A 24,981-nucleotide genomic window follows, 5' to 3' on the forward strand; every position below is an offset into this window, starting at 1 on the left:
TGAGAGGAGTTGTGTAACACATGGCATCCTCTCTTACTTAGTATTCTGACTTAGTATTCTGACTTAGTATTCTGACTTAGTATGAACCTGAATCTAGTCATGAGCTTTTTTTTCTTCAGTTTTGCATTTATTGCAGAAAAGGGGATTCTCTGTGGGGAAATGATTTCATCTGCAGATGGGAAATGGGAAGGAGGTGCAAGCAGAAGTGGCAAACCAGAGGACAAAGCTTGCACGCATTTTGCAGTTAGTTGAGGGTTGCCTCCAATCCTGAGAAGGATTTTAAATGAACAAGGATGGCCCTTGGTGATTTGTGTTTCTGAAACAAGAGCTTTAGCAGAAGAAACCACAGTTGGCAGCTGCAGGGGTTGGTGTGCATGATACTGTAAGAATAGGGGCTTCCAAAAAGAACTTTATTCCTGTTGAGATCCTTGAGAAAAGCTGACTTGCAGTGTTGCTTAAAGAGTGTGAGGCAGAGCAGAAAAACTGGAGAATTAGCTATTTAAACTCTCACTCATTAAAAGGCATGCTTTACCTAAAGTGTTAAAAAATGCTATTTGGTTTCTCACCAGCAAAAGTTGCTTTTTATCCTTCATTTAATCTTGAGGAGGATAGATCCTATCAGTAGGAAAGTTGGAAACATCTTTTTGGCAGAAGAGAAAGCTCAGGGTTTTGTGCTGATGGGTCACTGGGACCAGGCAGGTAATAATTTTTGTGAACAGCAATAAAACTGTGTTGGGAACATTAGAAAATTTTATTTTGAGTGGATCATTTGCCAAAAAGAGCTTTTTGTGAGAAGGCTTTAAAATCATCCCTTTCTTGCTATTGGTTGTAGTCCATAGTCCTCCATAAAATGAGGAGAGAACATCAGTAACAACATCATTGTATCTTCTCTTTGCACCACTGCACTTATATTTAACTTTGCAGGTCAGGTGTAGTAACTTCAAAGCTCTTAAAATTATGGGGAAAAAAACCTCTGAAATTATCAAGATGTTATTCAACCCAGTATTCAAAAAAACATGTGGTGACATTCAGTTATGTAAATTGTCCCTATTTTCTTTTAGGGAAATAGAGCCCAGAGGTTGTCACGTCCAAAGTGGTTCAGTATCTATTGTGATGCATGGGCTCCATGATCAGCAGGACTGAGAAGTGTTGGTTTGTCTTGGTTTGTGTTGGAAGTGGATTGGGTTTCCTGAGGATCTGCTGAACAACGTGGCTCCCTAACCCAACCAAGATCCTTTCAAAAGGATTAATATAATGATATACTGGTATCTATTGATGTAGATCAATATTCAAAATACTCTTACATTACTATGAAATTGTAATGTGAGAAATTATTTCTTTATAATAGCATATAAAAACGTATTTATTATTTTTTTTTATAAGCTGCCATTTGTTTCCTATTTCTTCCATGTGCTTCCCTTCTGACATTTTCTAATGCAATGATCTGGTGGCATTTAGGTGCTAGTGCAAGGCAGTTGTGTGACACTTTTTCCTTCAGGAAAGGCAAGTGTCTTGTTGCTCAGTGATTATTCCCAGCATGGTGCTTGTTGGAGCTGCAAGGACAGGAGTCCTTGCGTGTGCATCCTTTTCAGTGCAGAAGCAGTCAGGTTTCTCCTACTGCAGGGCTGGGCTGCTTGTATTTCCCTGGGTTTTATTCTCTGTAGCTCTTGAGCTCTCCTAGGATAGAAGTATCTTGTCCTTAACTGTGGTGTAATTCCTGGGCTCTGAAAAAGGTATTTTCTGCATCTGTTTTGGGGCTGGTGAGATGCTTCTGAGTGAGAACTCCTCTAGTCCTTGGCAGTGTCTCTCTGCTCTAACACTTCATTCTGCTCTATCCTTCATTTTTAACAGGTTCAGAAATATTTTTATGGTAAGCACTGTTTTTTTTTTCTTTTTCAGGTTTTATACATGAAATTTTTGGCTGCAAGCAAAAATAGAAATAGCTGGGCATTGGCTTTGTGAGATAACGGGAAGATCTTGTGTCCATTTATGGTTTCTGCAGCCTGCTAGTTGGTTCTTCTCTGTGCTTGTGCTAATGTGGTGTTTGACAGTGATCTATGCTTTTGGATATCAACTCCAGATGAGAGTGTTGTTCAGCTGTTCAACCTGGAGAAGAGAAGGCTCCAGGGAGACCTTAGAGCACCTTCCAGAGCCTGAAGGGGCTCCAGGAAAGCTGGGGAGGGACTTGGGAGAAGGGCAGGGAGGGAGAGGACAAGGGGGAAGGGATGAAAACTGGAAGAGGGAGATTGAGGTGAGACATGAGGAGGGAATTGTGGAGTGTAAGGGTGGTGAGAGCCTGGCCCAGGTTGCCCAGGGAAGCTGTGGCTGCCCCATCCCTGGGGGTGTTGAAGGGCAGGTTGGATGGGGTTTGGAACAACCTGCCCATGCCAGTGTTTGGATCTAGATGGTCTTTCAGGTCCCTTCCAACACAAACCATTCTGTAATTTGTTTCCAGTAGGTTTTCCAGGAGCTGGGTTCCTCTGTACACCTGTATGAAGCAAACCCAACCAGCATAGTTGGAAAATCTGGTATTTTGGCTGTTAACATGAATAGAGTTGCTGTATAGGTGAGGGATGCTCTGTCAGATGACAATGCTTCAGCCCAGAGTTAATCTGCTGAAACCTGAAGGTGCTGTAAATGTCATTTTGCTGTATCTATGGCTGATAAGTTTATCTTGGTATTTGGAACAGGGTTATCAGGCCTCTGGTCAGTGATTACTTAATTAGTCATTAGAAGAACTAAAATAACCTATGACAACAGTTTGTCCTCCTGAAAGTCTCCAGTCACTTGGGGTACACAAAGCACTTCCTTAGTTTCTGCCTTTTGGTTACTCCTTGCCCTTGGGTTGCAGGTCTCATTATACATGGAGGGAATATGAGAACTGCAAGTTTCAGTTCAATGAGTGCCACCCTTTTGGCCTGGGAGAGGATTCAGCTATTTCCTTTGGTTACTTTTTTTTTTTTAATATTATTTTTTTATTTGTTTCTGGCAAGGGAGCAGCTGTGGAGGGCATGGTGCTGGATCTGGGCTTTGTTACCAGCCCTTCTTTGTCAGAACAAAGTTTTCAATGCTTCTGCATTTTTGTGGAGTTCCCAGCACTTCTTGCATCCTTGCTCACTCTGACATCATTTCATCAATGAAGCTCCAGGACAGAGTGAGAACTAACTTCTAAGTGCTGACTGTTCAGGGAGTGCCACGAAAAAGCTCCTTATTTTAATACTTGAACACCACTACTGCTCCGTATGCATAGGGTGAACATCTTGGGACAACAGTTGTGCTTCCAGAAATCAAGCAGCAATGACTCAAATCAGGAGCTCAAGAAAGAGGAACAGTCCAGGGCAGGATTTTGTTTGCATCATTTTTTGGGTCTCCCAGCATCATGCAGAAATGCTGTGACGGAAGCTGAGATGGAAATCACTTCTCCCATTCAGTTGCCTCAATCACAAGACCTCACCAAGCCTTCTTGTAGTCCCCTCCCCCCTTTTTTTTTTAAACCTGCATTTATTTTCCCTTGTCCATGCCTACAGCAGCATCACCAGCCAGCAAGGCAGGAATCCTGCAGACAACAGCTTTGTTCACTGTGTACCCCTGGTTGCTTCCTCAGGTGCTGATTCATTCATGCCCTGCACTGAAGGTGCTCTGACCTTAAAGGGAAGAGCAAGTGGTCATGGTATTATTCACATCCTAATTTAGTTCCTCATTTGTCAAAACCATTTGCAACAGCTTCTAGGAATCATTCATTTTGCAATAGTTTTTCCTGGGGTTTTTTGTTTGTTTGTTTGTTTGTTTAGGATGCTTTGGTTTTTCTTTTGCCTTCCACTTCCATTTTGTGTCAGCTAAAAGGTATGGTAGAAACTGGCAGGTGTCCACATGAGATGGATCAGCAAGAGTGTAGCAGCATCCTCGTCCATCTTCCATCTACTGTAAGGAGAGGAACTCTTCTCTAGTATAGAAGTGAATAGGCAGGAAGCTGATAGAGTTGCTTAAAGTGCTGAATAAAACTGGAAAAATACAGGACAAAGGAGCTTGATACAACTTTTCAAGCCACAGGCTTGAAAAAGCTGGTGAGCTTAGAAACAACTTGTTACCTATTTTAGGTTACACTTAGTGTGGGCAACTGTACATCTTTGGGAATGATTTACATAGTCTGAGCTGTATATTCACACTTTTTTTTATTCTGGGTATCCTCCTTGGTGGCTGCACAAGGGTGTCAGTGTGGGATCACCCCTGCTTGCAGAAATAATCTATAAAAATAAATAAATGGTAGTGGTTAACACTGGCCAAGCATGGTTTCTTCTTTTATTACAGCTCTTGATAATAATAGTTTATGAACCTGACCTTGGATTGGGAACATCAAGAAGGCTTATCTAGGGAAGTTATGGAAGCCCCATCCCTGGAAGTGTTCAAGGGCAGGTTGGATGGGGCTCTGAGCAATCTGATCTAGTGGCAGGTGTCCTTGTCCATTCAGGGGGGTTGGATCTAGATGGTCTTTAAGGTCCCTTCCAACCCAAACTGTTCTATGACCACTATGAGGCTTCCACATCGCACTTTTCCTGTGTTAGAGGTTTTGTTCTTTTGGATGACACTCATTTTATAGAAGTTTTTTTGTGCAGTTTTACTGCAAAAAAGTCCTTTTTGGACCTCCTGCCTTCCCCACACTAGTACGTGGGGCCGTAAACCTGCAGTTTAGGTAGCACCACCTCCTGTGCTTGCACCACAAGATTCTTAGAGATGGACCAAGGTAGATTATTATAACATTTCTTTCCCATTAGCAGACAGTGGGAAGAGGAAAACATAGTGAGTATGGAAGAGAAAGAGGATAAAAGGAGGGGGTTAAGCATTATATAAATGCTCAAGTGAACTGACATGAAAAACTGTGCAGTGATAACCAAGATGTTGAAGATCTGCGTGGGCTTTTTTCTACCCATGAAGGGTGTGGTAGTTTTTCCAACATCAGCTGTCAGAGCAGTGTCACCCTGGCCTCAGTTCTGATGTCGTGTGGGTGTCATTTCAGGCACTGGCAGCAGCAAGTTATTTTGCTGCTTCAGAGGAGAAATTCAGAGAGCTCTTGTGCTGAGATGTTCGGGTGAAGCAGTGAAGTATGTTTAAATTGGCTGTTTCTTTATCAGATTTTTAGAGTTTATCTGTCTCAGGAATTCCTGCCCCACACGGTATGTGTTTTGACCTACTGGTGGATGGATAAATCCAGGATGTCTGGAGCAACCCAGCCTGTTAGGATTGCCTGAGGATTGGGAATGGGGAGAAAGTTTCACTATTTTTGTAGTCCTTTGTCTGGGTTTTGGGATGTTAGAATAAAACCAAGTGAACTTTGCTTCCAGAATTGCCCCTTTAGCAGCCTCAACACTGACACTTTTTTTTTTTTTCTCCCCAAATTATCCAATATTTGGCAAACTCTTGTCTGTGATTTTCAGCTTTAGCTGTCACAGATTATTTATGATGGGTACTGATGCTTCCAGTAGATGGTTTATTTTGGACTTTTGCCATGTGTTGCTTACACCGTCCCTGAAAATGAAAATACTGTGATTGGTCTTTCTGAATGGAAAAATAAGAAATGGCAGTACTGAAAGCCTCCATTTCAGTAACCTTCCCTCATTGGTTTGATATCCCTCACAGAATAATGTTTGCTAAAAAAGGCAGCCCCCAGTGCAGTCATATGTCTGTTTTATTTGAGAAAGCACATTTGCACTGGTGTTTATTAAACTGTGGTCAACTAGTAAAAGACTGCATATAATGTACAAGTAAACCACAATTTACAAGTTTAGTTTATGCACAAAGCCTAGTTCACCATTGTAATTGTAGTATGGTTTTTCTGTCAACCTGCTGGTAATTGGACTGTTACTGTAATTTTTTTATATGGGCCTCTGAGGTCCTAGGAAATATTAATCTCTTCTGTTATGGAGAAGGGCACATGGCTTAACTTGTAACCTCATGTTTGTTTGGAGATAAGACTTTGCATTTAATGTAGAATTATGTTATAATGTAAAATTGAGCAAAATCAGTGTGCAGGGTCAATTTGAATATGAATCTTTATTCAAATGCTGGAAAATGTAAAAGGATATAGGAAACATTTGGCTGAAAGCATATTGGCTTAAAATGTCATAAGTTCTTCCTTTCCCAGTCATATGTAGTCCATAATTTTTGGCCAGAGTGTTCAGGGGAGTTTGCAGTTATTTCTGACCTCTGAGGTCTGATGTACCATCTGGGTTTCCATCTCCCATGGGATCAGCATGCCATTATTGCTGCCTTCATCCTTGCCAAAAGCCAGTACATGAGTGAAGCAGCTGAACCATAGTTTAAAATCTGCCACTTTGGTCCAGAAAGAAGCATCTCCCAGCAGGAAGAGACTAGCTTTTCTTTTCCATAAACCCATAGAAATTACTCTGATGCAGCATCATTTGTATGTGTTCTCATTTAAATGTAAACGTGGAGGAAAGTGAGATGCTTTTAATTGAAACAGTGAATGCAGCAAGTGTTCATGGGTTGTAAAATACTTACTCTGTTTTGTTCTTTTCATCTTCCTCTTTCGTTTTTCATGTCCGAGCACAAAAATACTGCTAATTTTAAAAGTTCTATAAAAGCTAATAGGACAGCCTGGTTGAACAGTTGTCATGGGGAGAGCCTTTCTCCCTGCCATGTGCTAATTACCTAATGGCATGTATTTCATTGCAATATTTTCTCCAAAATACTCTGGAAACTGCCTGTCTGCAAGAGGTGCTTTTGATGTTGAGCAGAGCCAGGCTCATGTGCACCAGTGGTTGGGAGACCACAAGTAATTATCTTCATTAACATTTCTCTGACCTACCATAATACTCCAAGACATGTTTAGCATTATTAAAAGTGAATCCTGTGGCACACCTCCTGGGATTTATAAGGCTCAAATTAACACCTCTTTGCTTTCTGACCTCGCTAAATTTCTTAGTTGTTAGTGGGACCTTCTGGCATTTGAGTGGTTTTGGGGGGGACTTGGCTCTTTTGCATTCCCAGAGTTACTGGGGCTTTTAGCATCTCCACGGGGGCTCATGCTTGGCTCACAATTCTACTGGGCTTAAGTTGTTGGGATGCAGAAGACACAGATGTTTGTTCTTCTGCTGAGTACATGCAGAATAAGCATCTATAATAAAGCCTTTGAGCAGGTGGGGTAGAGTGGCCTGATGCGTTGCAGAGGATTTATTGAGCTTGCACGTATTTACAGGAGGGAGGAGATAGAAAAGAAGGTCCGTTTGCTCAAGGTAACTGATTTAAAGTCCTGTTTGCAGTTCTCATGTGAGTCAGCAGTCTTTGATACATTCTGATAACTTGAACAAAAATAGCCAGCTCTCTTGTCGCAAGCTTTGAAGTAAAATCTCCACAAGGAATTATCTAGCCTAAGTGTGCTGGGGTTTTTTCCCCCCTCCTTGGAGAAAAGCTGATGCTGGAGTCCTGGAGCTAGACAAAGAAAGCCCAACCCAGCACTTAACTGACATCATCCCTGTTGCATCTGTGCCTCTACTGAAGCTCTAAGAAAGCAGCTGGACTGCTTCCCAGTATATGATATATGTCCTGCTACCAAGCAATGCACCGTGAATCCCTGCCAGATGGATTTCACTGTGACACATTAATTTCTTTGCTCTGAGTAGCATGTGGCTGGGGATAATATACTTCATGAAATATTGGGGTGAGAAACAATACAACATAAAATAATGCTTTTTATTTAAGGACCTCAAAAATTTTTTGGTAACTGAAACTGGACTGACTGTCTTGGATCTGGGTACTTGGGGAGAAGCAGCAGGGCAGGACTACTGTATCCTTGCCTCCTGTGAATACTGTTCCTGACATCAAATACCTGAAGCACAGGAATTCCCTAAACTTGACATGGGTTTTGACCTCGTGTTTTTTTGGACTGTACTTGTGCATTTTGTTGACACCCTCAGGGAACTGACAGAGTGGTGAAGTTTTGTTTCTGTGGGCAGGGCTCAAGGAAGGGCTCGACGTTGCACATAGTGTTAGGAAGTGCATTATGTAAACTGTTATCTGCATTAGATGTCACCTGCTGCTTCATTGTCCAGGTCCTGGCTCTGAGGGTCCTCTGCATTTCTTCGTAGTTACCTTTTCTCTTTATATTGGAACAAACCTTAATATCTTCAAGGGGAGTTCTGAGTTTTTTAGAACCAGTTGGTGGAGAACTGAGGACCATTGACTCTGGAATTGCTTTCATTTGGGGCTGGTGGTGGGGTATTGTTGCCTTGTAATGGTTAAGTTCAAGCAATTATCTGTGCATTTGATGTTTCAGCACCAGAGATTTGTGTTCTGTGGTTTCTAAGCACTATGAGAGAAATAAAAAATGAGATTGTATGAATGAGTTGGCTGTAATACTTCATATCTGATGTCAGATATGGATGTCTCTGAACAAGGTTGATGGGGTGGGTGGGAAAGTGCTACTGTTTGAACCTCAATGGGTTGAAAATCTCCTGAACAGAAAGGGAAAGAAGTTTATCTACTGTTCACTTACAGAGGACCATGGGATAATGTGTGTAGGGCAAGGACCAATTCCACAGAGGAAGGTAATGGTCATTTTATCTTAGGAGCTAAAAGTTGAATGTGGTGTGTACCACACACCCCTGAGAAGCTGATGATTCTTCTCACAGCCTGAAGTTTGGAGCAGCTGTAGGGCAGGCAGTGAATTCAGTCAACACAACATTCTCATCCCAGGACCGCTGGAGCAAACAAAGCCTTGGGTGTATCAGCAGCACGTGCTCATGGATGGGCACCACTGCAGGAGTTGTGTGTCCCTTTAAAATGTGACAGAAACTGGAGCTTGTGACCACTGAATAATTCAAGTGTTTAAAAACTTGTGACTAAGCAAATTTGTTTCAAGAGTAATTTTGGATGTTGCTCAGGCCTTTGAACTAACAGGAGGAAATGGTCTCAGGTTGTACCAGGGGAGGTTTAGACTGGGTATTAGGAAAAATGTCTTCAACAAAACAGTTTCAGGCCCTGGCCCAGGCTGCCCAGGGCAGTGGTGGAGCCACCATCCCTGGAGGAATTTAAAAGCCATGTAGATATGATGCTGAGGGAGATGGTTTAGTGGTGGCCTTGGCAGTGCTGGGTTAATGGTTGGACTTGATGATTTTAAAGGTCTTTTTGAAGCAAAACTTTTCCATGATTCTAGGACAAAGAAGGCATTTTCCTTTTAGCTGGGGTGTGCCTTTAGGGTGCTATTTTAAAGTAGTTTTTCTTTAAGTGAGCATTTTATGCAACTGTTCAAAATCTTGAAAGGTTTAGTTATCTAACAGTATCTCAAACTATGTAATTTATATGTAAGTCAAGGGGTGTTTTCCAAAGTCACTGTTAGCTGAGTGATGCTTTCCCTAAGTTGGCATGAAGTGGGTAAACACAGAAATAAAGGCACTCACTTTTAAATAAGTTATTTGGTAATATTAAGCAATAAGGCTGTAGCATGAGGAGACATGAAGAGAATGCTGCTATTGATTCAGCAGGCTGTCTGGTATGTTGCACCCAAAAATACCAATTTTATTCTCTGTAAAATGCTCCGAAAATCAGAGGATCTTTTTGAATCTTTTATGCTTCAGAGTCAGGGAAAAATGAGTAAAAGCTTGAGGTGCTGCAGGTTGTAACGTCTGAGTAGACGAGAGCCTGAGGTGTGGGTAGAGAGTGTGTGTTTGTTACATACCTTCGTTTAGTCCAGCTTTGGAGTGTGCAAACCCTGCTCTCTTTCCAAATGTGGGTTGCTTTCTGTAAAGCAATGGGCAGTGTCACTTGAGTTGCTCTGTTGTATCTCATGATGCATGTCAATGGCTTTTCAAGGACCCCTGCCCAGCTACAACTCCTCACCTGTTCTTATTTTGCCTTTTTTTTTTAGTATTGCCAACATGATGACCTGACAAGACACAGGCCGGTCCTGACTATGCAGCACAGGTACTGATGGGAAAGGATCCAATATGAGTGTAAATGATGTTGGAGGAAGACGACGCTTTGAGGATAGTGAGTACACGCTGCACATATACCCCGGGAGCATCGCTGAAGGGACCATCTACTGCCCCATCACTGCCAGGAAAACGTCCACGGCTGCTGAGGTGATTGAGTCGCTCATTAATAAACTCCAGCTCGAGAAAACAAAATGCTACGTCCTGGCCGAAGTGAAGGAGTTTGGTGGGGAGGAATGGATCCTCAACCCTACAGACTGCCCGGTCCAGCGCATGATGCTGTGGCCTCGCATGGCCCTGGAGAACCGCATCAGCGGCGAGGATTATCGCTTCCTCCTGCGGGAGAAGAACCTGGACGGGTCCATTCACTACGGGAGCCTGCAGTCCTGGCTGCGGGTGACGGAGGAGCGGCGCAGGATGGTGGAGCGCGGCTTCCTCCCCCAGCCCCAGCAGAAGGACTACGACGACTTGTGCAGCCTGCCGGACTTGAATGAAAAAACCCTCCTGGAGAACCTCAGAAACCGCTTCAAACAGGAAAAAATCTACACCTACGTGGGCAGCATCCTCATCGTTATTAACCCCTTCAAGTTTCTTCCTATTTATAACCCCAAATATGTCAAGATGTACGACAACCATCAGCTGGGAAAGCTGGAGCCCCACATCTACGCCGTGGCAGACGTGGCTTACCACGCCATGCTGCAGCGGAAGAAGAACCAGTGCATCGTGATTTCAGGAGAGAGCGGGTCAGGAAAGACACAGAGCACCAACTTCCTGATTCACCACCTCACCGCCCTCAGCCAGAAGGGCTTTGCCAGTGGAGTGGAGCAGATTATTCTTGGAGCTGGACCAGTGCTTGAGGTAAGATGGAAACGATAGTAGCGTGGAAACGTTTTAGCGGTGCAAAACCAGCAACACCAGCAAAACCCAAGGAGTTGAGGTTGTGTCATGACACTGGTCTGGAGTTACCTGTTGAACGCTGATAATGAAGTCACAACAGTGCTGGCCATAAGAGGAGGTTTTGTTTCTGTCTGTAGAATCCTACCTGCTTCAAAAAAAAGAAAAAAGCACAGCAAATGGCTTTCTGGCAGATTTATTACCACTTTGTTTTCTCTCAAGTGTTTCTTAATACTGGTAGATCTTGGTGACTTTTCAGTTTGAAAATGGGAATAAAAAAGCCGTTCCTGAATTGTTGGTAGCCTTTCTGCATAATATATTGGACAGAGAGTTCATTGCATGTGGGATATAGGTAGTGGTGTATTTACAGAGTTTCTGTGCTCTCAACTTCATTGAGCTGGGGACAAGATCAAAGGTCACTTTCATGGTCAAAATTTTATTTTCTAATGAGTACTTGATTTGCCTGATGTGATTAATTACTTTATGAAGACTTTTCCTGTGTATGAAAGGAGATTAGATGAAATGCACAATTAATTTTGCAGATAGAGGGAACAAGTCATCTTTAATAAATTTGTCTTGAGCTTCCCCTGTAACTCTCTGAAATGGTTTTCCTTAGAGTTGCCAGTTTGACTTGTTGAAGAGTCGTGTTAGTTAAAGCTTGTCCTCATGTGAGTGTCGTGAGCGTCAGTTTCAGCCATGCCAACATTGTTCTTTGAAGCCATGATTCAGAGGTGGCTTGATGGCTGCATGTTCTTCCCTTAAAAGGTGGTTTCAACTTAGGGATAGTAAACTCATGGATTTGTTTTCTATTTTGAAAGGGTGTGTTTTGTTTTTTTCACAGTTATAGACTCGAGATACCTTCTCTGTGTGTGTATATTCCTTTAATGAGTCTGAGGGCTTGGGTCAGCTTCAGCTCCCAGGAGAAGACTGGGGAGAAGAAGAAGGCCTAGTGCTCGTGGATTTCTCAGCTCAGGACAAGCAAACAACTGCATTTTGCAAAGTTTTTTTACTCTTTTCATGCCAGGTAGAACAGGCTGAGGTAATTTGATCTGGACTTAGCAAATTATTAAAGTCATTTGGGATGGGCTTTGCCCTGAGAAGCAGGAAAACTATGTAACAATCTGAGGGTAAAGGAATTAAAAAGGGCTTTTTTTCTTTTTTGACATTCTACATGAAACTGTGTTATTCTTTTAAAGCCTACAAACAAGCAGACTCCCTGCTCTTGCACTCCCCAGTGTTTCTCCTGTTGTGCAAGAGATGATGGAGCTGTTTGTTGCTGGAGTTGATGAGAAAATATTGGACCAGACTCCAGCAGTCTGCTGTTAATGGTTGTTACTGTTGTGACCCAGTTAGGGCACCACATTAATTTACAAGCAGATATGAAAACTATTGCTTTCCACCTCTAATCCTGTTATTTATTTGAAACATTTGCATTCCTATTTGGTTTTTGGTCTGCTTTTGATGTCTTTTCTTGGACCACTTCATAGTTCTCTGAAGTATGTCAGAGAGAACATCTGTGTATAACTTAGATTTCCAGAAGTGGAGAAGAGAGATCTCTGTGAAAGAGAAAGTAGAGAGAAGTTTTGGGAATTGTTGTGTTTTTTCTTTTTAATTCTGCCTTTTTCAGGACTAGGTAAAATAGTCCCGTTGCAAACCTGCCTGAGCATCATTCAGTCAGCCAGTGCAGTCCCTTAAATAAATGAACTGTTCCACCTACTTGGAAAATTAAATCATTTTGGCTTAATTCACAAATACAGACTTACAGTCATTGCTTAAAGCTTTTGTTTGGAGGTAAGAGGCAGAGGATGCCCACGAACTGCATATTTCTTTGCTTTTCTTTCTCTGCTTGCTTATTTTATGCTATTGAACAGGAAGAGAGGGTGCAGGCAATTTCAGGATGGTGCAATTTGAAGATCCGTGATTATCAGGATCCCTGGTGTTGTCACCCTGGTGTTTCAGGATTTTACTTTGCTTAGTTTTACTTGCTTGGCTCTGGGATGGAGGGAGGGCAGCTGTGGTGATGGTTCTTGCCCAGGACTGTTGGGTGTGTTGGGATTAGGTACAGGGGAGGGGTGCAGAAAACCTCTTTCCTTTTGCAAGATTTGCAGCTGTTTTTAAAGAAAAAAAAATAAATCTGAATCATAGCTGTTATTTCTTCTGCTTTTGCAACAGAAGTTTGCATTCCTTCCCTCTGGCAGCTGGACGGCTGCTGTTGTGCTTCTCTAGCTGCCTCCAGGTCACTTGGAGAAAGTGAGGGGAATCTGCTCCTGCCCTGCCAGCTCCAATCCCAAATAGTCACAAATCATGCAGGCCCAGAGATAAAACATGCGTACTTTTACTTTTCCTTCTCTTCCTAAAACTTCCTAAGAAAGGGATCTTCAGAGATCTGTTGTAAGGGGCTGTGTTACCCTGCCACCCATTTGCGGATTTGACCTTTTGATTCCTTTTATTTGGGGTTGAAATGCTCTTTTCACTTCTCTGTATGTTTAGATGCCAAACTCTTATGTTTTCCCCCCTCTTTTTCTTCACTCTCATCCCTTCCTCCAGACACCTGCTTCAATCCCTTTGTTTTCCCTCTGCAAACGTGAAATGCTCAGCTCAGGCTTGTCTTTTGGGAGGCAGTGACATTCCCCTTTGTGCTGCCTTGCAAAGCATCTCTGGCAGCAGGGCTGTTTGCCCTGACCCACCCATTATTCCTGGGAATGCTTTCCCAGTCGTGCTCGCACGGCAGGAGCGGAAGTGGAACAAAATTAAGATTTTTTTATTTTCTTTTTCTGCAGCTTTGCTGTTTTCCTAATTTACCTTTTCTTGGATAGCCTCAGACTATTGTTTGTGATGATTCTTTTTTTGTTGTTGTTGTTGTTGTTGGGTTGCATGAGATTCCTGTGAGCCTTGTCCAAATGGCGCTTTTGGGGATGGCTGTCAAGGAAAGCTGTTCCTGCCATCTGAACGTGACAATGTCACCAAGTACTTGTGTGTAGCAGCCACTGCAGTTAGAGGTGTGGGCTGAGACCAAATGTGTCCTTTTCAGGTGTATTGGATATGAGTGCAATGGTGGTTTTTTCCTACATTGGGATTTAATAGGCAAGCTAGTGCTGCTCTTTGTAGTGGATGCAATATGCTTTTCTTCTGTGATAAATGGTATTATTTACATGTCTATGTATTATTTGTGATAAATAATAGTACTTAAATACCATACTTCATTTTCTAAGAACAAGATTCCAATTGTTTTTAAAAGCTGATTTTTCAGTATGTTTCCCCATTTGTTTTTATAAAGCCCATTTTTCCCTCTAGAAGATTGCTTTGTCAGCAGGATATCCACAGAGCTGAGCTTAACAAAATACCGCTTTCTGGCTTTTTAGTTTCAAGCCTGAGCTTCTGAAATTCAATTGATTTATGCAGTTACCAGAGGAAGAGTTGTACCTGCTGCAGTTCAATTCTGTTTCTGATAGACTTTGTGCAGTACTTTCAGTGACAACTTCAGTATCATAGAATCATAGAATGATTTGGGTTGGAAGGGACCTTAAAGATCATCTAGATCCAACCCTCTGCATGGGCAGGGACACCTTCCACCAGCCCAGGTTGCTCCAAGCCCCATCCAACCTGCCCTTCAACAGTGCCAGGGATGGGGCAGCCACAGCTTCCCTGGGCAACCCGGGCCAGGGTCTCACCACCCTCACACTCCAGAATTTATCCTCAAGTCTCACCTCAATCTCCCTCTTCCAGTTTTCATCTATCCTCCTTTGTCCTGTCCCTCCCTGCCCTTGTACAAAGTCCCTCCCCAGCTTTCCTGGAGCCCCTTCAGGCACTGGAAGGTGCTCTAAGGTCTCCCTGGAGCCTTCTCTTCTGCAGGCTGAACAGCCCAACTCTCCCAGCCTGGCTCCAGAGCAGAGCTGCTCTGGTGCTCAGTTTGTCTTTGTGCTCCAGCCCTTGGATCGTCTTCATGGCCCTCCTCTGGATTCTGTCACTCCATCTCCTTCCTATGTTGGGGACTCCAGAACTGGATGCAGCACTGCTGGGGGGGTCTCACCAGAGCAGAGCAGAGGGGACAATCCCCTCCCTGGCCCTGCTGCCCACACTGCATTTACTGCAGCCCAGGGCATGGGTCTTCTCTGGGCTCCAGCATATGGTGCCAGCTTATGTTGAGCTGCTTGTCCACCATCACCCTCAAGTCCTTCTTCTCAGGGCTGTTCTCAATCCATTCTCCACCCAGCCTGTGTTTGTGCTTGCAATTGCTTGGACCCAGCTTGATGATCCATCACAGACCCAGAGTGCATGATGTTGTTGCTACATAGGTAGTTTGTGTTTTATTTCGATGCCGAATTCTATATTATGTAAGAAAGCACTGAAGAAGTGTGTGTTGATCAGGCAAATGCTTTGCTGCAACAATTGTACTTCTTTTTTGAAGGGGGGAGTAAGAGGATCTTCCTATAGGCAACTTGTGTAGATTGTCAAGGTTTCTACTTCATTTCTAATTTTGAAAGCCACAATCAAAGGTTTGCTCTAAAATAACCCTAAATGATGACATCACAAGACTTCAGATTGTGGGTAGTGAGTCACTGGAATCATAGAATTATAGAATGGTTTGGGTTGGAAGGAACCTTAGAGATCATCTGGCTCCAACCCCACTCCATGGGCAGGGACATCTCCCACTAGATCAAGTTGCTAAGGAAGAAGTTGTCTAGAGAAGTTGTGGATGCCCTGTTGTTGAAAGTGTTCAAGGTCAAGTTGGATGGGGCTTGGAGCAACCTGGTCTAGTGGAAGATGAACATATTCCCTGGTATGGGCAGGGCCTGGATGATCTTTGAAGGTCCCTTCCAACCCCAACCATTCTGTGATTCAGTTAGGGGTTGGCCTGTGGTTTAGCCACAGGGCTGTTTCACCCCATAGGTAGGTGACTTCTTCATGTGAACTTCAGTGCCAATGCAGAGCATCAGTCATTAAGTCTCAGCTTTCCTGGGAAGTCTGAATGTGCGTTAATTTATTATATCATGTTACTTTTTTTATCAGCTCTCAGCAAGAATGCAGAAGTAGCAGATTTCTCCCTGGCTCAGGTATGCCCAAAGGTCCCCAGGCAGGTATCGGATGATCCTACATCTCAGGGAGCCTGCACCAGCTCCTTTTCTCATCTGTAACTTTCTCAACATCTTGTGTGTCACAAGAACACTGCAATGGCAGCTACAAAAACCAGGCATGTTTTCTAAGCAGGTGTTTACATGCATCTTCAAACGTCCCACTGGGGATTTGTCAATCGTTTAAGAAAAAAAGGCAAAAAGAAATGTTTCTGTCAGGGGCTGAGGAGCACTGCTGGTGGGGGGTGTAGCTGTTGCTGTCCTTCACAGCTGATGTGTGCCTGCAGCTTCTGGGCCAGGAAAAAAAAGGACTTTTGATTGCTGGAATTGGTTTTGAAAAAATTGCAGCCAGCCTTTTGTAGTGGCAGGTGTGCTGCTTGCATTCCCAATAGGTGGTGGTTTGCATAGAAACCTTAGGAACAGCAGCTTGAATGGGGTTTTAAAATTTTCTGGATATATGTGTTAATATGTGTGTTCTGGATATAGTGTGTGTTTGGCTTGTTTGGGGGAATCTACAGCTTCAGTCTTAAGGTCTAGAAGACAAAAAGCTGTTATTTTTCTTATTTTCTTTTATAAAAATCTTGATTGTTAGAGGAAAATGTAAGCAGCAACTAGAAGATACTGGATTTTACTTCTTGGGCTTTGCTGTGGCTGTGTAGGTCCCCCTCCCCACTCCATCAGGCTCTTGCAGCAGCAGCTGAAGAGCTGGCTGCTGGTAGGTGTGAGTGAAAATAATACTGTGCTGCCAGAATTTCAGTAGATGCTGCTGAATGTTTCCAGAGTTAAACAAAGAGCTATTGAGTGGAGCTAAAAAAACCAAATCAATTAACTAGAAGAATCAGGCATGTTCTGGGCTTTCAGTGTATCTGAATGGCATTGGGCAGCACGGGGATGGTAAAGCTCAGTGTGTGCATCCTCACAGCTGCTCCTGCTCACTTTGGCTGGACACCTGCAAGACCTGTGGCGACCCCAGGTAGGATCCAGCTCTGCCAACACATCCCACCCTGTTAATCCTGTGGTGCAGAGCCAGGGTAAGGGGGTGCTTGGAATTCTTTTGTCATACAGCAAATGATGGTGCAGTTATTTGCCTGTGAGAAAAGACATTTTCAAGTTGAGCATATTCAGAGTTTTACTTGGAACAGTATTAGTGGGATGTAAACTTTGAGTATATCCACTTTTTTTACTTACTGCTGTTTGGAACAGTATTAATGGGAGGTGACCAAATGTCATGAAATTTGACTTCAAACCAAAAAAAGTCCTGATTTACCTCACGAGGTTCTGTTTCCAAAGTACTGGTTTCAAGTCTTTAGGTTGTATCTTGTGGCTCTAGAGGTTTTGCATCTGAAAAATAGATTTATACAAAGATGAGGGACAAAGACTCCCTATCCTGCTCATTACTCACTCTTGATCATTTTTAACCTCTCATATGTCCCATTGTTGCCAATCTCCTGTGTGGCCTGAGCTTGGGGTAGGTGTTCAGTGCCACAGCCAGGATTTTTTGCCTTGCGTTCTGCCCTCCCCAGTGCACAGAGAGGTTTGAGAGGGAGCAGAGCACAGAGATCACCCAGATGATGCCTAATGTGGGAAGAATTTGTGCAGGCCTCGGCGGGCAGCAGTGACACAAAGAAGTCACACAGCAAGGCTCATGCACCACATGCTTTTCACCAGCGCTTTCCAAATGCTGTTATTCTTTAGCTGGGGATATTTTACAGTTTCAAGCTCTGTATCAAAAAGGGTCTTGTTCATCTGTGTCTCCAATGCCGAGTTGTTCAGTCTTTTTACTTCAGAGGCTTTCTGCAATATCCACACTGGCTGTGTGGGTGCTGAGTTTAAGATGATTATTACTTTTTTGTCATTCTCTGCTATCTTCAGCAACCATTCTGGCACCACTAAATGCAGTTCATTATGCTTAAATAACAGAAATTGTTATTTCTGACCTGAAACGACTGCAGGTAAATGCTTAAGTTATTAAAGCAGGTTTAGGCCTTTTTTTCCACCCTTAAGTTTTAGCAGCTACTTTGTTTCCAGGAGGGAAATCCAAAATAAACCCCAGACTCTGCTAGGTGGGAGTGCTGGCCTTACAGGAAGCATTTCATTGAACCTACACATCTAAACATCCCATCTTTTCCCTCCCTCCTCACCATCTCTGTTTGGAGAGCTGTTTTGTTTTCCATTTTTACCCTTTCTTTTATTCTTCTTTCACTGATTTCTTAGGGTTTCACTCTTCCCTCTATTGATCTGTATCTAGGTCTTTTGTACCTAGATATCTCAGTTTTATGGATATTTGGATCCCCAGATTCCTGGACTTTATGGATCCCTAGATCTAGAGTTTATAGCTATTTTCTGTATGGATATCTGTATCTATATATATTTATAAAATATAGTCTTAAGTCTGTATAGATATAGATATATCTATCTATTTCTCTCTCTGTATATAAAATATAGTCTTGAGTCTTAGCTGAGCAGGAGTCATGTGTTCATGGTTGCATGCAGCTGTAGCCAACCCAGATGATGCTCAGACCAGAGTCTCTTGTCTAGGACAAGAGAGTCTCTTGTCTGCTCCATGTCAAGGTGATGGTGTCTTAATGAGCTCCAGGAATTCCAACAGATTGTTTCCTAAGGCAGCAAATTAAATTTTCTGAATCTGTCCTTTAGTTTGAACTGCAGCAGTTTTGGAGCAGAAAACTGAAGTGTGGGGGAGACCTATCAAGAATTGTTGGGATGAGTGGTGTTGACCATCTCTTCTACGGCTTGGAGAAGACTGCATTTTCTTTTGGTCCCAATGTCTGCCAGATCTAAAGAAGCTTAACCAGGTGCCCCCAGCATTGGCCACCCAGCTTGCCAAATTCAACAGAAATCAGATTTAGCAAGTAGGGTGACACAGTGAAGCACAGGCAGGTAGCTGCTGCAGTTTGTTTCAGCCTCTAAGGTTAAATATTAGATAGAGGTTAAGTTAAAGCTCAGCAGAGTGTGTGGCAGAGGGCGATGGAACAGTCCTTCCCCAACCCATGTTGCACAAGTCTTGCTGAAACTCATGGCAGCAATTTCGGGTAGGCAAATAAAATGGTGGTTTGGTGTGTTTGCAGAAGGGATCTCCCTGGGCTGTGGCACTTCCTGAAGGTGGGTGAGGGATGAACCTCCTGCCTGGCAGCTGAGTCTGGGGCTTTGTCACAGGGACTGGGGATTTAGGCTCTTACAGGTGAAGGCTGAAAGAGAGAAGATGAAAGGAAATGAGTTACCATTGAGTTTAAAAGAGCAGAGGCATTTTGCAGATGAGTTATTTTAGGACATAAAAAAGGCTTTTTAGAAATTCTATCAATTTCACATCACTGAGCAACAAATCAACGTATCATCTACCCCTGGGCTGGTTGGTACCCCCCGTGTGTTGCTGCTCACTGCCATGGAGCTTTGTGATGTAGGGAGAGATCCAAGCTGGAGCACTGTGTCCAGTTCTGGAGACCCCATCATAAGAAGGACATGGAGCTCCTGGAGGGACTCCAAAGGAGGCCACAGAGATGATCCTTGGGCTGGAGCAGCTCTGCTCTGGAGCCAGGCTGGGAGAGTTGGGGTGTTCAGCCTGGAGAAGAGAAGGCTCCAGGGAGACCTTAGAGCACCTTCCAGTGCCTGAAGGGGCTCCAGGTAAGCTGGGGAGGGACTTGGGACAAGGGCAGGGAGGGAGAGGACAAGGGGGAAGGGATGAAAACTGGAAGAGGGGAGATTGAGGTTGGACATGAGGAGGGAATTGTGGAGTGTGAGGGTGGTGAGAGCCTGGCCCAGGTTGCCCAGGGAAGCTGTGGCTGCCCCATCCCTGGCAGTGTTGAAGGGCAGGTTGGATGGGGCTTGGAGCACCCTGGGCTGGTGGGAGGTGTCCCTGCCCATGCAGAGGGTTGGATCTAGATGATCTTTAAGGTCCCTTCCAACCCAAACCATGAATTATGTTTGTTTCAGCCAACCCTGTGGGAACAGCAACACGCCGCTTGCTTTTTGCCACATGGCTCCACCACGTGCTGCCGCCTCAGTAAGGATTTTCATGAAAATGCCTCTTATGCCTGTAAAAAAGCTAAGGTTTTTGGGAAGTCTTAGCACCGTGATGGGTGAACTGAACAGTGTCTGTGTTGTGGAGCTGCCATCCACCTCGGCTGCTGTGGCAAAGCTGTGTGGCTGTGAAATGAGTAATTTCATCTTCCTTGTAAAAGCAGAGCATTTTTTAAATGTTATATTTTCATTTACAAGAGTCCTGGCCCTACCAACACCCATAAACAAAGCCAGGAGAGAGGAAAAGATGGTACAAAATTATTCAAGAATTGAAATAGTGAAAAATTTAGCACAGCACAAGACAAATTAGGGTGGTTGGCTGTTATGAAAAATGTTATTTATAGTCATGAAAGCAATTGTGTCATTGATTTCCATTATAAAAGGGACCAGGAAACCATATAACCCACTGTAGGAGAAGCAGGGATCCAATCCATTCACAAGTAATTCTGATTATTTCTGAATTTAAGTGTTACTGGATATATTTAATAACAAAATAATTTAATGTGGACCAGTTCATACTGTTAGGGGCAGACTGGTAGCAGGGGATGATGTAGTAGTTTCCAAGCAGTTCCTATGAAAATACTTAAAGAAATGCTAATGCCACATGCCAAGAAAATATTAATTCTGAGGGGAAAAAAAGAAATAATTTTTTAAAAGACCTTTTTAGAATAAGAAACTGTTAAAGCTGCCCCCTCCTCTCTCTTACTACCACTTGCAGGGAAGTCAGGTTTTGAAGCAGGAGAGCAGCACAGGTCTCAGAAAAAGGGGCATGTGAAGCAAAAAATGCTGGCGATGAGTCTGACTTTTTTAATTAAAAAAAGAAAAAAGGAAAAAAAAAACAACGTGGGTAATTTCTGGTCATAATGCAATCTACACCATCTTTTTTTTTTGCCAGTGTTTTTCTGCTCTGTGTGTCTGATTAGGAGGGGATAAGAACAGAGAAAGGGGATTCCTATTTAGAGACTATGTAGAAGGAATCAAGGGTTTACTTGTCCCAAAATAGGCAGATTTACTTATGGTTTTCAATCAGGAGAAAAATCTTGGAGAAGGAGCTGTGTGAGGGATGCCAAAGCAGAGTGAAAACGTGTGAATACAACTGTTCACGTCCAACATAAGGGCAAGAAATTACAACTTTAATCTGCTTTATCATTGAGGAAATTGGGAAATTTTTGGAGGAATGGCAGGTTTGAGCAGCAAAGGTTGGGCGTGGTGGGTCGGGGTGGGAGAGGTATCCCAAATACTTGATGCTCAAGTGCTTTCCAAAGCAGAGCAGATTTAATGTCTCTGGACCTTGGCAAAGCATCTGATGTGGTTGGAGAAGAAGCAGAAAAGGAAAAAGGAGAAAAAAGAAACAAAGAAAAGGAGAAACAAACCAAACAGATTTTAATAAGGTCAACTTTTTTTTTTTTTTTCCTGAATTCCTGCTTTCTCTGAATTCCAGAAAACTGGAATGCAGGCTGGGAGATGTAAAGGGTAGCCCTGAGTCTATTCTATGGTAAAGCATAGGAATCAGGTGGGGTTTTCTTCTTGCAGCTTAGAAATGTCACTGTGAAATTAAATTATCCTTTAATTAAGGAAGTACAGAAGATCATCCAAGAGTATAGAAAATGCCATATTTTTTTTGTTCACAAAATATAGATGGAGTGGGCTGCATCTGATGGGTCTGGTGAGGAATTGTGGTTTCCTCCTTACAACAACCTTTTCTGCAGAGCTTATATCCACTTCTTCATCGAGGCTGAACTTTGCAGCCTTTAGAAATAACACTGTGGTTGAATTTAAGGCTCTGAAAATTGAGGAGTTGGAAGTATTGGAGTTTATTTCTTTATTGCCTAGGCTACAGCGGCAGGAACAGCAGCGCTCAGAGGAATGTAGTTGAATTATCAGGCTGAACTCCACATTCTGGGCCAGAGTGTTCTTGGTATTTGGAGGCCTCTGGGATAGAGGTAACCTTGCCAGCAGTTCATAAATTTGAGCTGGGCTTTTTTACCTTAGTCAGGAAATTCACGTTGGAGCTTTATTTAAGCTGGGATTCACAGTGATCTAATCCCAGCACGCTGCCAGACCCAACCTGTGGCTGTTATTTTTTTTGGCCTTTCGTTGCTCTTTTTTTTGTTGTTTTGTTTTCCCCCTTTGTGTTTTGGGTCCCTGGGAGCTGTTAATGAGGAGGGGATGAATGCAGAGGCAATCATGCCTGGCCGCTAATTGCAGGCGGGATGACAGCGGCAGCGGGCGGAGGAGCGCTCGGAATTGCAGGCACGGAGCTGACCCAGGATGTGCTCTCCAGGAAAAATGAGGATGAATAGTCTTAATTTCTCCTAACAGCAGCTGGAGGAAAGCATGTGGTGTTGTGCAAGTATTGAGAGATTCTGTGTCTCTCTACATACCCATATATATGTGTGTGTATATATATATATGCACACACCCAAGGAGACACAGAACTGCATTGCAGGTGTCATATAACAGTCCAAAACAATGTCTATATAATAGTAACACCTACTATCATATGTATTATAACAGTAATGTAGTAATACATACACATGCACAAATCTGCTTCGTAGGTGTCATATAATTTTGGACTTTTGTATTATAATATCTACTATAATAATACACGTAATATAACAATGTAATAATATATGCACACAAATCTGCATTGCAGGCACCCAAATAATATATACAATAATTTCTATTATATTAATACATGTAATTTAGTAATGTAGTAATATATACACACACAAATCTGCATTGCAGCTGTCATACAACAGCCCCAAATATATATTATAATATATAAGAATATATAATTTAATAATAATAATAGAACACATAACAAGACCTGCATTGCAGCTGTCATAGAAGTCCAGAATCATCAGGTAAAACCCCACTTTGTTCTCTGGTCATGGCTTGATGTGAAGCTCAGCAATTTCCTTGTAAAAAGCATTATTGTAACTTGATCCTGAAGCTTCAGAAGAATGCAGGAGATAATACAAGTAAACCCTTTTTACTGTGGAAACACAAGTCCATGATGGATACTGACAGTGTTTTGGAGAGTAGTTAACGAGGGAAATTTGTCCAATATTCAAGTTATTGTATCAGTTAATGGAAAGGCCAAGTATTTTGTTTGTTTGTTGGGTACAAGGGGCTCTGTTGGATAACTGCAGATGCTGCTGCAGTGCATGGGTGTGTAATTGGGTGTTTAACAGGATGTGAAGCTAATTTAAAATTATTCTTATTAAGTCAGATTTAAAGGAATTCAAGTGAATGCCCCAAAATAGCAGCTGGTCTGTACAGGGTTGATGGTCTGTAATCCCCAGCATGGTCCTTGGAGCAGAGCTCTCAGTGTACAGGTTCTTTGGCTGCAACCTGGGACTGGCAGTCATTTCTTTGTTGCAAGTACAGCACATCAAAGCTCATTCTCCCCCCTGACTTTTCTTTTTCTGCAAATTGAGGCAAAGAATAACCTGCTCCTGCATCCTCTGTTGGTTGCCACCAAACACTTATCAGTATCAGCTTTAAATCAGGGTGCTCTCTTGCCAGACATTTTAGATGAGCATTAAGTGGGGGAAAAAATAACACTGTGGAGACAGCAAAGACCTTCACAGACCTTTCCTTGCTTGTGAAATATGCCTATAAATTCAACAATATTCTCAGTATAAGAAGTGGGCATCCAAGAGCTGCTAAGCCTGGATTAATCCTGGGATTGGGCAGCTTCAGGAGGGATTATGAATGATAATATTGGCATGAGGGCTGCAAGATGGGAGGGCAGCTTCCCAAACTGCTTACGCAGCACAAAGAAACTTTGCTGCAGCCTCACGGCTCTTGTGCTGCTGTCTGGGCTGTGAAGGAGAAGCCTCTGCTTGCTAGAGTTACATCACAATTATAATATTTGTAATAATAGAGATGCAATATAAATAGCCTTATGGCAGAAGGGACAGAATGGGTAATGACTGGGTGCGACCTCCCTGTTGCTGCCTTGGTTTTTCGTTCTGGCTCGTGCAGCCCTTCCCTCTCTCCAACATCTGGTTTTCATCTGCTGCAGGAAAGCCAAATAATTTCAATAGAACTGGGAGAAAACATAATGCTTTAAAAAAAACCCAATACCCCAACATACTGATGGTTTTCAAGTGGGGTTATTAATTCAGTTTATCAGCCTGGGTTATTGGCAAAGTGGATGGCTTGGATGAGCTGCGTCATCTGACAGAGGGCACAACCCCAGTCTGACAAGGTCAGTGTGCTGCATTTTTCCTTACAAGGATCTGAAATGATAAATAATGTGAGTTGAGGTTACTCAGAAGTTGGGTGCGTCCCCCAGCGACATCTCAGCAGAGCACTGAAGCAGGGAGTTGATGCTGGGGATCAGAACAGCCTTGTCTGGATGGGACCGGCTGTGTTTTCTAAAGGATTGAACACGCAGCAACATCTGCAGCACCTTAATCTGCAGCAAAGATGCATTTCCTAAATGGCTGAAAATAAGGTAGATTTATATTTAATAAATACAGAGTATGTGAGATCTGTAAATATAAAACAAGTACAATACACAACAAGATATATTAATATAAAATACAATGTACATGTATGATACTTAAATACAATGTAAATATATAATATATACATGTGATATATAACATATATATTTTAAAAATACTTATTTTGTATCTCCTCATCTAAATCTGATTACAATTAGCCTAAATGACAGCCTTCAAGTTTAGATGCAGCGTGGGTCAGTGTCTGCTTAATCTCCATCCCATTAGCAGCCCCCCTTGGCTAAGTTTTTTAATTGCCCTTTATTGATTATTGGGCTTTTAAAGAAGTCCATAAGCTCTTAGTGAGGGCTCAGCAGTGTGCAGATGGAGCACTTCTCTTGCTAGGAGCAGTATTGACTCCAGGGGTTGGGCACTCGAGGAATATTGAGTAATTTTTTTTTCCATTCAGACTGCAAAACACTTGCAGATCGTTAGATCAGCTGCTCCTGCCCTCACCAGCTTTTTCTCACTGTGAAAGCTTTGTTAAGATTTAATTATAAGCAAGCAAAGTATTCCTAG

General features: G+C 42.8%; 1 protein-coding gene across 1 annotated transcript in view; it reads left to right on the top strand.

Annotated features, from left to right (window-relative positions):
- The first annotated feature begins 9,884 nt into the window (after positions 1–9,884).
- The window catches only part of MYO9A (myosin IXA), a 162,275-nt gene continuing 147,178 nt past the window's right edge, over positions 9,885–24,981 (top strand). The window contains exon 1 of the mRNA XM_010005936.1: positions 9,885–10,802. Coding sequence (XP_010004238.1) covers positions 9,960–10,802 — 843 coding nt within the window. The 5' untranslated portion in view covers positions 9,885–9,959. The remainder of the gene's footprint in view (positions 10,803–24,981) is intronic.

This window comes from Chaetura pelagica, unplaced genomic scaffold, assembly GCF_000747805.2.
Source record: "Chaetura pelagica isolate M959 unplaced genomic scaffold, ChaPel_1.0 scaffold369, whole genome shotgun sequence".
NCBI lineage: Eukaryota > Metazoa > Chordata > Aves > Apodiformes > Apodidae > Chaetura > Chaetura pelagica.